Raw genomic sequence first — 15,298 nt, forward strand, 5'->3', positions numbered from 1 at the left:
GGCATTAAAAGTATCCTAGACAAATTAAATGAAAAAGGGCGGAGCCACGCCCATTTTGAAATTTTCTTTAATTTTTGTATTTTTTTGCACCATATCATTACTGGAGTTGAATGTTGACATAATTTACTTATATACTGTAAAGATATTAAATTTTTTGTTAAAATTTTACCTTAAAAAAAATTTTTTTTTTAAAGTGGGCGTGGTCCTCTTTCGATTTTGCTAATTTTTATTAAGCGTACGTATAGTAATAGGAGTAACGTTCATGCCAAATTTCATCATGATATTTTCAACGACTGCCAAATTGCAGCTTGCAAAATTTTTAAATTACCTTCTTTTAAAAGTGGGCGGTGCCACGCCCATCGTCCAAAATTTTACTAATTTTCTATGCTGCGTCATAAGTTCAACTCACCTACCAAGTTTCATCGCTTTATCTGTCTTTGGTAATGAATTATCGCACTTTTTCGGTTTTTCGAAATTTTAGATATCGAAAAAGTGGGCGTGGTTATAGTCCGATATCGTTCATTTTAAATAGCGATCTGAGATGAGTGCTCGGGAACCTACATACCAAATTTCATCAAGATACGTCAAAATTTACTCAAGTTGTGTTAACGGACGGACGGACATGGCTCAATCAAATTTTTTTTCGATCCTGATGATTTTGATATATGGAAGTCTATATCTAACTCGATTCCTTTATACCTGTACAATCAACCGTTATCCAATCAAACTTAATATACTCTGTGAGCTCTGCTCAACTGAGTATAAAAATGTGTGAAAAATTTGTGAGTTATGTTAGGTTAACTCTGAGTTGAAAACCTAACTTGCCGTTCTGTAAGTGGGCCTGAGCTACGTACATTTTATTATAATTAGGTATCTAGTATGGATTAATATACTTTTTGTTAGACACATACAGAATTTCCAAAAAAGAAACTTGGAAAGTCCTGAGTTAGAGGCCAAAACCCCCACCCATAGATTTAAGCAATATCGCCGTCTCAGGCCCGGTTTTTCAGTAAAAGTTCTACTCAGTTTGTCAGTTAAACTGCGCTTAAACTTATTGTGCAGTTTTTCAATCCACTTAACCTAAAGTTTAATTTGATCTTAAGCGGACCATTTCCACCTGCAGACCCAATGGTCAAAAATATAGCACTTGCAACTGCAACAACGCTTCAGGCCTCGGGAGGTGTTAGCGCAAGCCGTATGGCCATTTCGGTGTAGCGCCATCTAATATAGGGTGAACGAACTACATGGTCTCGTGCCGAAAGACATCTTAAGGTCACAGTGCAGCCGGAGAGTTTGCAAAATTGTGCGGAAATTGCAGAATATACTGTAACAAATTTTGGGAAATTCCGCTTATTTCAAACCTTCTGCTAAAGTTCGAATCGCTAAACTGTTGAAGAAATCACTCCAATATTCAGTATTACAAACTGGGCTTTATTTAGATTACTTTGGGAGTAGTACTTCACAATTATACTTCACAACCAATAGCGTGCTTAAATCACAACTGATTAGCAATTCCTCAGCTTGCGCTGCTTTTGTACTCTACGTTGCCTCGTCAGCATATTTCTCCAAAGGTCTAGACGTTTTACTTTCTAGAGTCTCCTGCTTGGTTACTAGCGATATACATGTATATTTGTAGTTTATGCGTTTCTCATAGTCATATGCGTGTGTATGTGTGAGTAACTACTTCGACTGATGACTACATGTGTGTATGTGTGAGATATCTCTTCACTTCGAGCTGCGGCTTATGTGTGCACGTACATAAGTTTGGCTGCTTACTGTATTTGTTGTTGTTGATTATTTACTAACAGCGTAGTGATGTCAACATTCGCCACAATACTATACACATGTATATTGATTGTTCCAAATAAACGGAAGGGTCGAGTGTGCTGTTTACTGTGTCGATGCAGAAATAAGTAGATCCTATGGGCTGCCAGATCAGATCACTGCAGTGTCTTTCAGACGGGAATTGTAGCCGGAAGAATGCGGCAGAATTGTGGAGGAAGTGTACTTAAGCTACAGTCGCATCAATATGTTTATTGAGAGTCAGGCGGCGATTAAAGCAATAATCTCACATAGTAATGCATCAAGAAGTGTCCTGGAGTACAAATCACAGGAAGAAGGCGGCCACCACTCCTCTGGAAAGACCATGAAATAAGTAATTGGAGAGACTTCGCTCAGGCGGGTCGTATATCTATATTGAGTTCGCGGTCATAAAGGACCAGTGGCTCCTACAATGTGCTTACATTAAACGAATTTTGAAGTTTTCGAATATTTGTGGAAATATTTTTTGACGCTTTTAAAAACTTGTATTTTCATTTCTATTAAGCAAAAGGCACTTGTGCCTTTAAATCTGTGCTACTTGTGCTAAATGTGATTAATTTTTTATGTAAACTAATCTATGCTTAGATGCTAACTTTTGCACTGCGCCTAATCGTTGTAATGATTCTTATTGATTTTTAACAAACGTGTAATGTGTAAATTTAGATCTTTCCACACAAGTCGAGGTTGTCACCATACAAATGGATTAAGTATGCCGGTATTATTTTACTTTCCTTTTTTTACCTTCGGCTTTAGTTTATCTTGCTTTTTTTTTATTTTAACTGCGACCTTTCGACGCAAAAAATGCGGCCAGCATGAAGACTAACAAATGTGACTTGTGCTTGGAAATTTGCAGCGGATTAAAGAAAGCATGTGACACGCGGAATTGTCTGTTGTTGGCTAAAAAACATTTCCAATTTTTCAATTGTTAGTGAGCAGCATTTGAGGCAACATTGCAGCGTTTTAAAATTATAATCAATCAATTGAATTTTTTCGTTTTAATTTAGATGCGAATATAGCAACAAAAAATCAGAAAATGCAGCAATAAAAAAGGGATATAAATATATTTTGTTTAAGTTTAAAATTTTGTGCGCTTTAGCAAATCATGCATCGGCTTGTTTCAGTTAAAATACAAAAAAGGTTTAACTTGAAAGCAACGTCCATAATTAATGAAGCTCTAACCACTAAAATAAAATAATTAACAAAATCAAAATTAATTTATTCATGAAAAGAAAAAAGAAATTATAACGAAGTGCACGCAAAAAATAGAAAAGTGTAAACGTAAATTAACGAGCGAATAAAGAAAGAAAGCGAAAAAATGAAAAGTTTTAAAAAAGGATACAAAAGTGTGCACAGCGTTTCAAAACAAATTTGCGTAGTCATCCATGAAAACTTAAACTCGACACATATATATGTTGTCAAAAAAGGACATTGAAAAAAAAAAATTTTATTTTAAATACATAGTGTTCCTATGGTGCGAAAGACTAAATTTAAATTAAACCTTAAATAAATACATACAACGAATTTATTGTTTAGTGATAAATTGTGATAATTACGAAACTACGCTAATTTTCAACTGAATGCTAAGAAATTAAAAAAAAAAAATTAGTATTTGTTTTGAAAACTAAAACAAAAGGTAAAGTAGAAAAGAGGTGAAAGATCAAAAACATCGTAGAGAATTCAAAAGTAATTCTAAAAAAATATTTTTTTAAAATTATTTTCATACAATTTTTTTATTAATTTCGAATATTTAAAAAAATTCAAATGATCCACTTAAAAAAACTAAGATCAAAAAATACATTTTAAAATTAAATATTTATTAAATTTTCAAGTATAAATAAAAAAATGTCAAATATTAAGAAGTATAAATATGCTTGTAAATTCGCGAGCTCGAGGCAATGCAATATTAAATAACAAAAAAAAACTTTTTATTTATATGCCTTATATATTGTGGTTTTATTTATCGACCTGGTAATCCAACGATTCGTGAAGATGACTTCTAATTGAAGTCGAAATATCTATAAATAAATCGACCATATATAAAGCATATAAATAAAAAGTTTTTTTTTTTATGTTATTTTATCGAGAATTTACAAACATTTTTAACAAACTAAAGGCCAAAAAAAAAAAAAAATAAAAAAATAAAAGTACAAATTTCGAAAACTTTCGAACTAAAAACTTAAAATTAAAAAAAAAAAAGTATGGAGTAAAAAAACGTTCCTTAAGAATATAAATATTTAAAGTTTCACTTAAAAAATTTAGATCAAAGTTACAATTTGAAAAAAATATTCATAAATTTTCAAGCATAGAGAAAAAGCTATTTTTAATAGGTAAAACGAATTTCAATTTTATTAAAAAATATAAATTCTGAAAATTTTGGAACTAAAAACTAAAAGTTTCAGAAATAAGTATTGGATGAAAAAAAAAAATTTTTTGTAAAAAAAAACTTAAAGCTAGAAAAACAAATTTAGAGATAAGGCAGACGTCAATTTAAAAAAACAACTTTAAAATTTGCTAAATTTTGAAACAAGAAAATAAGTAAATAAGTTCGTAGTAAATTTTGTAAAACCAATAATTAAAAAAAATTACAAAATAGTAGGTATATATAGGAGAGTTGAAGTAACAAATAACAAAAATTAATTCTGATCAGTTTAAATAATTAAAAATCAATACAATTAAGCAAAAACACTCAAACTATAAATTAGTTGAATAGAAATAAAAAGGTTAACAGATAAAAAAATAAAAAACTAACAAATCGGAAAATACAAAAATATGCAAATTAAAAAAATTAACAAGGTTAAAATAGTAAAAAAAAGCTTGAAATTGAGTAAAAAAGACATAAAATAAAAAAATAAGCGAATGTAAAAAGAGAAAAAATTAATTGAAAAAAATATAATTAAAAAAATAAATCAACACAAATATATAATTAAAATATAATAGAAGTTTGCTAATTAAAATAAAAACAAAAATATCTGAACAAATAAATAAAAAAAAAAATTATGAAGAAATTTTTTGATTGGGTAATAACATGATTCTCTAGTATCAATGTTGTAAAAAAAATATAACAAATAGCAAAAAAGTAACAGTACCTACTCTAGAAATGAACTAAAAATAAATGAAAAAACTAAAATAAAAATAAAATGAAAATGAAAAAAAAAAACAAGATTAAATAAAAATTTAAAAATTTATAAAAAATATATTATTAAATAAAAAAACGAATAAAAATAAGAAATAGACATAAATGACAAAAAAGTAATAATAAGAAATAAACATAAATGGAAAAAATATTATTAATATTAGAAATACAAAAATAAACAACTTAAAAATAAATTAAATAAACAAAAAAATTAATAAAAATAGGAAATAGAAAATTTTTAATAAACATAAATAACACAAAAATTAAAATGACATAAAATTAAAATGAAAAACATAAAAATAAGGAATAAGCATAAATTAAAAAAAAAAAACTAATATTAGAAATACAAAATTAAAAACTTAAAAATAAATTATTTTTAAAAAACATACAAATATGTATGAAATCGAATTTTTTTTTAAGAAATAAAAAATCAAAAAGCAAAAAAAAATAAATTAAAACTTTTAATAAGATACAAATAAAGCTTAAAACAACAAAAATTATTGAAAAAAAGATTAACCAAAAGAAAAAAATTGATATATACAAATTTAAAAACTGAAAAAACTAAAAATAAAGGAATTGAAGAACAAAAAAATATATTAAATTTAAATAACATACAATAAAATAAAAAAAATAAAAAAAAATAAAAATAAAAAAACAAAAATAAAAAAACAAAAATAAAAAAGATAAAAAAAAATAAAAAAAATTAAAAAAAAATAAAAAAAATTAAAAAAAAAATAAAAAAATAAAAAAAAATAAAAAAACTAAAAAAAAAAATTATAATAAAAATTAAAATAAAAAAAATTAAAAATATAAGTTAATAAAATATATTTAATAAAAACAATAAATAAATTAAAAATTTAAATATTTAAAAAAATAATAAAACAAATAAAATATAAAAAATAAATATGTAAATAAAGAAAATAAAAATAAAATGTTTAAAATTTGAAGAAAATTAAAAACGATTCCTTTTAATTGAAATTAAGTTATCAAAAGAAACAAACTGGGAATGAATTGAAAAAATATTTCAACTAAAAATAATTTGTTCATAAACAAGCAATTTTTTTTTTAAGTTTTCAGATTAAGAGATATTGAATACGACGAAATAGCGACATTTTGTGTAAAAAAAAAATCTTTTAATGGAAAAAAGGGAATTTGATCGATCTACTGATCCACATTTCTCTCAAGAAGTTACAACTACATAAACTCACATTGAGTAATAATATTTTATAAAGAACCAACGAAAGGAGAAATCAAAATGCCGGTGGGAAACCAACTCACGTCCAGACCGTACAGCTCTTTTCGAGCGACGCGCGGTAGTTGCAGTACGCAATATTGCCAAGGCAACAACAACAACGCTACAGCTATCAGTAACAGTAGCTGTAATCATAATCATAACAATAATAATAATAGTAATAGTTATAATAACAACAAAAATGGTGCGCTTCTCAATGGCCACAATAGTTCTACGTCATCGTATTCAAGTCAAACTAATAATATTAATAATAATTTAAATAGCTACAATAACAATAATAATAACAATTACAATAACAAATCTAACGACAATCATTTCCAAGTGAACTGCCAAAACAACAACAGCTTTCAAGGTAATAACTTTGGACGTCAACAGCCTCTCCGCAGTAGTTTTTATGGCACGCGCTATCACGGCGGAGCGGCAAACAACAACAATGTTGCACATTTAAACAATGGTGATAGCAACAATAATGTAACGGATAAACGTTACAGCAACGCGGTCCCTACAACCAGCATAAAACCGCTCACACCGAAATTAGTGCGACGAATTGAAACGACATGCGGAGCCAATGGCATTTGCGGTGGCGGAAGTGGTGGAAGCTGTGTCAGCTCGCAATCACACACAAAAGCACGTGCACCCCAACCACCAGTACCCGCTAGCGCTGTCAATTTCAGCTCCGTTAATAAACAGTACCTGCGTACACGTAATCAACCACCACCACCTCCTCCACCTCCAAGCGCACGAAACGCTACGCATTTTGAAAGATTCCAAAACAATAATCTGAGTTTTCGACACAAAAATGCTAGCGGAAGCACAGTTGCGAGCGCAAACAAGCAATCACCCGCGTTGAATGGCGATGAGCCTAAATATCCTGGTGCCACATTTTACAATAGCAATACTCGCACATCAGGCGGGCAGATTGGATCTCAGAAGCGCGCTTATTGTACGGCGGCGCAAAAGTTGGGTCAGAAGGAAAATGTGCCCGCACGTTCGGTGAAAAATTATCCAGCACCACTGCCACCAACGCATACACCAAAGGCTGTGACAAAGAAGAAATATAAAGAAGATATGTTGTCCGTTTCTGCATCGCCTAACTTGAATAATCGTCGTTTTGCTGGTGCAGTTAGTAACGATCTCAACAAACCTCTTTCTGCTAGTCAGCGTCGCAAAAACTATGTGCCCTTTAATGGGCAGTTAAATAATAATGCGGTTGTGACCGCCGCCGCCGCCGCGGCCGCGAAAAATGGCAGCACTGGTAGCAACGCATCGACAGGTTCGGGTTCGAGCAACTCGCATGGTTCACCGAAAACTAAAAAAGTTTTCTCTACTAAATTCCCGCAAGGTTTACCCTTCGAAGATGAATTCTATCGCAATCAGTATCACCGTCGTTCCTATTCGCAATCCTCATCTAGTAATTATAGTTTCTACAGTTCTGTTGGTGCGTCAGCTATGCCGCGCAGTCGTGATTTTGATGATGTCGTCGAACGTCACCAAGATGCTGTCACTGCTCATGAAAGGCGCAGCACAATTGACGAAGATGATGAATTTCAACGTAAGCCTGCAAGTGATGAGCCACTTTATGTAGATTTTTCGAAAGTTATGCAACGCCAACCGAAGGACATTTCTAATGTTCACTTCCATCGTAACAGTGCACATTACTGTAGTTCGTCATCTTCCGGCGCTACTCTCACAACAATTGTGCCAACAACAACTTGGATTGGTACAAAAACTAGAACTACACATTCACCACTGCCAACAGCGCTTGCAGCAAAACTTGCTAGTGAAAATGGTAGTTTGGATTCCTATGCGGCTGCAGCAGCGTCTGCAGCGGCAGCTTCATCACCAGCTGGCTGTGTTTCGCCTAATTTACGACGTACCACGAGATCGAAAATTTCTCATTCAATTAACGATTATCTCTTTACCAGTTGTGGTACTACAAAAGCAACAACAGCAACTCCAACGACACCAACAACATATAAAAAAATGCATGGAAAACTTTTGCTTTCAGATGATCCCGAAGATGTTTATTATACACACACTTCACCTGAACTACCTCCGCAAACGGATATTTATTTGGCTGTGGCGTCGTGGGCTCCAAAGTGTTTACACCCCGCTAAGGTGCACATTCCTGCATCGGATAGTCGTATTGCAGATATGAATAATAATCCAACGCCGATGTCATCGCATGCAATGATCAATGGATATGATCATCGTTCGTATTATGGTAAGATGGCGTCAACGAATGCCACCGACATTTTGGAGCCCACGACAAACGAATACAAGTAAGTAGTATATTTTTTTTTTTGGTAGTAAGCGATCATAAATGTAAGAATGTGTGTGTGTTGTGGGTACGTTGCGCGACAAATTTTGCGGTGCAGTTGATGTGACAATAATGCAGCAGTGAGTGAGTGCGTTGTAGTAATATCCGATATATCTCTTGCTGCGGAAGAAATAAACCATTTAAAGGTGAAAAGTTCATGCAACACAAAAAATCGTAGTCTTCACATGCAATCGAACTGAAATTAACGACTTTTTGATATCTGATAAAAAAAATTAAATGAAAGATATGAAACAATGCAAATTGAACATTTTGAAAAACTAATATGTAAGGAAGGCTAAGTTCGGGTGTAACCGAACATTACATACTCAGCTGTCAAATTACAGCTTGCAAAACTTTTAAACTACCTTCATTTAAAAGTGGGCGGTGGTACGCCCACTGTCCAAAACTTTACTAATTTTCTATTCTGCGTCATAAGGCCAACCCACCTACCAAGTTTCATCGCTTTATCCGTCTTTGGTAATGAATTATCGTCCTTTTTCGGGTTTTCAAAATTTTGGATATCGAAAAAGTGGGCGTGTTTATAGTCGGATTTCGTTCATTTTAAATAGCGATCAGAGATGAATGTCCTGGAACTTACATACCAAATTTCATCAAGATACCTCAAAATTTACTCAAGTTATCGTGTTTACGGACAGACGGACGGATGGACATGGCTAAATGAATTTTTTCCCTCAAATCATTTTGATATATAGAAGTCTATATCTATCTCGATTAGTTTATGCCGTTACGGGGTACTGTTATGCGGACAAAAATAATATACTCTGGCTCTGATAAGCTGAGTATAAAGGACTTCTTTTAAAGTGTAAACATTGAAATAAAATCTGCAAATGTTTTGAGCTAAATGTAGTTACACATTTGTATAGTTTTGCAGTTTTGCCAAATATTTCGACTAGATACATATGACGGTTCCCCCATAAATTTAGAAAACAAAAATTCAGAAAGACTTTTTCAGAAAACATTAGTCAGAAGAAAAATTGCTTGAAATAAATGTTTTCATATACATTTAAGCAATACGGGTAATCCTCGATTAACTCATATAAATTAGTCAGAACCCTTTTTTTAGAATTTGTACGACAGGGAAAAATTTCAAATTGCCTTCACATATAACAACACTTTACAAAAAATATTTACAAATACAAAAAGCAAAATCGGGAAAATATGAGAAATCTGACGTTATATATAAAATTAAATGCAACGGCGACGGGTCCCACGTATGCAATAAGGTATATGTGGGGACAACTAAATCCAAACTAAAGACAAGTATTTCCGCTCACAAATCAAACATAAAAAATAGGGACCACACTAATGATAACAAAACGGCCCTCACTCAGCATTGCAAAACATCTGGACACTCTCCGGATTTCGATGAGGTAGAAATTCTACAACAAGAAAAACATTATACGAAACGCTATATTTTGGAGATGCTTCACATCATCGGCACACCCAACGATAAAAGAATGAATTTTAAGTCAGACACAGACCAATGCGCTCACGCATACCGACAATTGGTAAAGCAAAATTGCAAAAATTAATGCTGAGTGTTATACAACAACATTTACCTGGTGGGAATTTAATACATACTTATGCTATGGGTGTCGCTCACAGTTTAACTTTTTATGCTATATTGTTGTTAGTTAAGAATTTTGTTTATAATTACGGTTCTTTATTTGTTTACTTTTTATGTTTATTTTCGTTGTTGTCATATCAAATTTTAAATTAGTCGATCTGGTACATCCAACGATGTAAGTTAAATGTATACATGTACTTTTATGTTTTTATTATAATACTTGTATTTTTGTATTTCTAGTCCTGAAGATGACTTCTAATTGAAGTCGAAATATCGATAAATAAAAAACGACAATATATAACATATACAAATAAACAGTTTTCTTTGTTTGTTATTTAATATTGTATGGCCTCGAGCTCGACAATTTACAAACATTTTTTTAGAAATCTAAAATTCTGAAGTCAAAATTCAGAAAGTAATAAGACAGCACAAACATAAAATTTTGCGCAAAATTTAATGTTTTTTGCTGGCTCATTACTTTCTGAAATTTATTTCTGAATTTTACTGTTGAATTTTTTTCCAGCCTGGAACACAGCAACGTCGAAAAAACCGTTATATCCAATCGAATCGATGTATTATGTATAATAGCACTAAATTCAGTGAAGCCCGAACAAATAATTCTATCGAAGGGTGGCACAACGTTTGGGACACACCCTAACATATTGTGACGAATATTACCATCTCTAAGCTGTTGCTAAGTAAATGCACAACAACAAAAACATTAAAGCATGCTACATAAACACATTAATCATCATTTACCTCACATACATACAAGGCAACGAAGAGATAACTCACACACAGATGTAGTCATCGGTCGAAGTAGTACTCACATATACACGCGCATATGGCTATGCGAGAGGCTATAAACTACAGATACACAGGCGTATAGCTGGTAACCAAGTATAACATTTTAGCAGAAGAAACGTCTAGACATTTGGGCAGAGAGTATAAAAGCAGCACGAGCTGAGTAGTCAGGAATCAGTTTGATTAAAGCATGCTATTGGTTGCGAAGTATAAGTGTTATTGTGAAGTGCTTTCAAAGTAGTCTAATAAAGACCATTTTGCATTATTGAATATTGGAGTTATTTATTCAACAGTTTAGCGATACGAACGTTAGTAGAAGGTGTAACATAAGCGGAGTTTCACTAAATTCGTTACAATATTTAATTTCACAAATAAAATAAAAACGAAAAACGAACAGAAACAAAACTGCAGCAATTTTCAGCTGGAGGCGAGCCATATCAGAAACGCAAGATAAAATATAACACTTCGTATTTTTAATATTGTAAATCCATTTGAAAATGATAAACGCGCAAAGATTTATTTAATTACATGCTTGCTATTGCACACAATTTAAAATTTTATTTAAAATTTCTTTATACATAATTCCTTCCAAATAAATAAACGTTTCTAAATTTTGAGAAAAAAAATTTTTTCTATCGTCTGATTATGATTACTTTATTAATTTTGCCTTCTGAATTTGACTTCTGAAATTTGACTTGACTTCTGAAATTCGACTTACATATGAGATTTGACTTCTGAGTTTTGACCTATGAATTTTGTCTTTCTGAAAAAAGGTGTTTCTGAATTTTTGTCTTCAAAATTTATGGGGGCACCATGTATGACTCATGTGAATAAGTAACGCAATGACTTAATACTCACGAAATATTTTATTACTCATAGACAACCTGACATGTATTTTTGTTTTTGAACGTCTATTTTGTCCGACACATTGATTACTATTCGGCATTATTATTATTGCTTTTAGGCCTAGATGAGAGAATCACAGAGAATGTGAACCGGCGTTTCACTACAGTGTCTCGCACCCAGTGAGAATTTGTAGGTCCTCTTTGCTTAAATTAATGAGTTTGGCTGACACTCTCCTTGATGGGAGTACAAACAATCGGCCTGCCTGCCTTTGCCCTGGAAATTCAATCTAGTGTTGTCTGAACTGATGGGAAACCCCAGTTACTTATGGCTTTCCATAAAAAGGCTCTAGAATGTTGCAAAACCACCATACTTGGCTAGGTAGTTTGCCTGTTTATTATTTCGTGTCCCTGATGCCCAGGAACCTAGTCTAACAAAATTTTGTGTTTGGCTCTCAGATCATTTAAGACTGCAAGGCATGTAGCCTGCCTAGCTGTCTGATATAACGAGGATGCTCATCGACGATAAGCCTATTCGAAGACATTATCTACCGCAAACTTCTACTGCATGAATTTCAGCCTGAAAATGGGGTTGCATCCGATTGGTATCGATTTCTTGCAGTTTGGCCCGTGGATGCTAGTTCTCTTTCATTCGCCATTAAATTTTGATCAATCCATGAACCACACCTCTTGAGTCAGGGTATATTAACTCCCTGCTTCCCAAAGAGTTTTGTCTACAATGGATACCAAAAAATTTCGTGAGATTTTGAGAGTAGTGGCTATTGTATTACGTAGATACGGAATTTCCTATAATTTTTTTTATTACTTTCATATGTATTGTCATGTTTCTGCTCTTTAGCTCTGACATATTTTAAAGTCTTAGTGCAGCAAGTGTTGGGAGGTATTCACACTAAGGCACTAAGTGCTTCAGCAGGGGACGTTCTCATCGCACCCGTTTTGCCGCTATGTCGATGCGATTTGCTTAGTTTTGTAATATTCGTTCTTCGTGTGGTCTTTGACCACCAAAATTAGGAAGCATAGGTGACTATTGACTTCAAAACGGTATTAAATGTCCAGTATACCATTTTGGAAGATGGCCCCCATGTTTTGCCATAAAGTCGAGTTCAGGCAAAGAAAGCTCTTTCTTGATTTGTTTAAGGTAGCACCTGGATACATACGTATTCCACGTGAGGCCTCTGTCAAGTGTAACCCCTTGGTATTTTTCTTCCATTGAAAATGTTATTTTGGTGCCATTCAGAGATGGTTCTGGGCGCATTCGCTAAGAGCTCGATTCGAACCCGCGATCGTGGTGAATGACTGCTGCCAGTTATCCGTGATTCTGGCAGTCATTCTAAAGATTTTTGTCCCCTACCAATTTAAAGGGTCCGCTGTCTGTCTTTGTTTGGTTGCCATGCAGGTGTCTGAGGAGTACCAGTTGTAGACCGATATCTCCAACAATCTGCTAGTATACTGTCTTTGTCAGTTCGCCTTATCGTTGTCCTCAATATACTCTGATCACAAATTTAGGCTATCAATGTTTAGAATAATGGTAGCCCTGAAAACAACACCGACGCTGCACTGTATGCCATTCTGCACCTTCCGCCTGTAGACCTGGTGGCGAAGAACACAGCGCTAACAACTGCAGCGAGACTCAAAGCTCCAGAAAAACTTGAGCGCGGACCATACTTTTGGACGAACAGACTTTCTAGTCCCTTGGGGCGATAGGGACGCAAAAAAATAAATGGGGTCTCGATGGCCACGATAGCGGTGAAAGGTTGGCGCAAGAGCACTCAAATGGCAGACGAGATTATACGTGTGTATACCGATGGTTTCAAGTGATGGAAGAAGTAGCGCATCCGGTATACTGCGCAGATCCGGAAATCAACAAATTGTACTAGCCATATCACTAAAGTGTTTTTTAGGCGGGAATAGCAGCAGTGGCTTAAGCAGTAGAAACACTGGATGAAAATAGCTTAAACTGCAGCCGCGTAAATTTTTACATTGGCAGCCAAACAATAAAATCAGGCTACAATCTCTCATAGCACAACATTTAAAAGTGTGTTAGAGTGTAAGCAACCCCTGGAAATAATCGGGATAGGGAGAAATATACATCTATATTGGGTCCCTGGGCATATGGAAATATATGGTTTATTTCCATATATGCGGATGAGCTGGCTAAACAGAGCGCATCGCTGGAAGCTTGTACCGTAGATGTCCCAGTCAGATTTGGCGAGATTAAAAGAAAGCCTGCTCTGCACATGACCAACCAAGCAGGAAAGGCATGGAACGAAATGCAAAGCTTCGAACATTATGTGCAGCTATGGAATCGTAACATACGATGGCGTATCGAAACGATATTCACTCAAGCAATACAAATTAGGCTATCCAGCTTAAAAAAATAATAATAATAATATTTTATGACTGTAGTGAGTACGCGTTGTTCTCTAGTTCACATATTTCATTAATCCGATACACCATTTCGGAGCAATTGTGATTTAAAAAACGGAATTCGATCATGGATCGTATGTTAAGATTCGGCCCCAGCAGGTCTTACAACCTTAGACTAACAAGGCCACTCTTATCATTGATAGAAGGGACTGTAGGCTCCCGATTGGTGTTCTGACTGGACACTGCTTTCTGGCCGTGCCAGTGATAGCAGATGTAGGAAGTGCGGGTTGGAGGGGGAAACGATCATGCACGTCGTCTGGCTTTTGCCAAGAGAACTGAGTTATTTTCTAAAATAGGTTCTGGTTTCTGCAAGAGGAAGAAACCTTGCTCACAATATAAAAATTAGCCAGATGGTCATGACGCATGACACTGTGGGCCTTCATCTATCCGAATATTGTAACGGATTATCCTGTAACGGATTATCCGATTAATCGATAAGGCAAATAATCAGTTGTACATTAATCGATTATCGGACACATCAAAACCGAATGTAACTTGACTTATTTCGAAATTATAAATTTTTTTTCAAAATTAACTACAAAAAAAAACATATACAGTAGGCCTGTGCGACTAATGAGTTGCTCAAAATTTGGAATAATAAGAACAAAATTTACTCAGTCAATCTACTATTGAATAAAAAATGTCTTTATAATTATGTACAATTTAAAAATAAAAAATTATGAATTGAATTTATACACTCTCTAAAAAAATTATGGAATACTATTTTTATTTTATCTTGTTTGAGTGAAAAACTCTATATGGGTCTATTATGTATGATGTGCTTGAAACTAGTAAGGGCTAAATAGTTATTATAAAAAATTTTATGTTTTGCAACTGCTAACACCTCATACAGAAGTCAGTTGTAGAAGTTTTTCGCCAAAGCAACAATAATTGTTTTTTATTGATCTCTCATTCAGGGCAAATTGGCTAGATTGCAACCATCACAAAACTATATTTCTTGCCACTGTAAAGAACTGTTTTTTGTTTCATACACTTGAGCAGTGACTGAAGTCGAGTGGTATGTTGACTCTAATCTCAGTTTATTTCTCTTATTTAATTAAAAAAAAAGAAAAAAAAAATATTTCCAAAA

The 15,298-nt window shown here is 33.4% G+C and overlaps 2 protein-coding genes across 2 annotated transcripts in view; both read left to right on the top strand.

Moving 5' to 3' along the window:
- The window catches only part of LOC137238098 (myb-like protein A), a 33,860-nt gene extending 25,368 nt beyond the window's left edge, over nt 1-8,492 (top strand). The window contains exons 2-3 of the mRNA XM_067762717.1: nt 2,826-3,454; nt 6,025-8,492. Of these exons, the coding sequence (XP_067618818.1) occupies nt 6,210-8,492 (2,283 nt within the window). The 5' untranslated portion in view covers nt 2,826-3,454; nt 6,025-6,209. The remainder of the gene's footprint in view (nt 1-2,825; nt 3,455-6,024) is intronic.
- The window catches only part of Doa (Darkener of apricot), a 312,594-nt gene that overhangs the window by 89,811 nt on the left and 207,485 nt on the right, over nt 1-15,298 (top strand). The window lies entirely within an intron of this gene.

Source organism: Eurosta solidaginis, chromosome 1 (assembly GCF_040869045.1).
Source record: "Eurosta solidaginis isolate ZX-2024a chromosome 1, ASM4086904v1, whole genome shotgun sequence".
NCBI classification, from domain to species: Eukaryota; Metazoa; Arthropoda; class Insecta; order Diptera; family Tephritidae; genus Eurosta; species Eurosta solidaginis.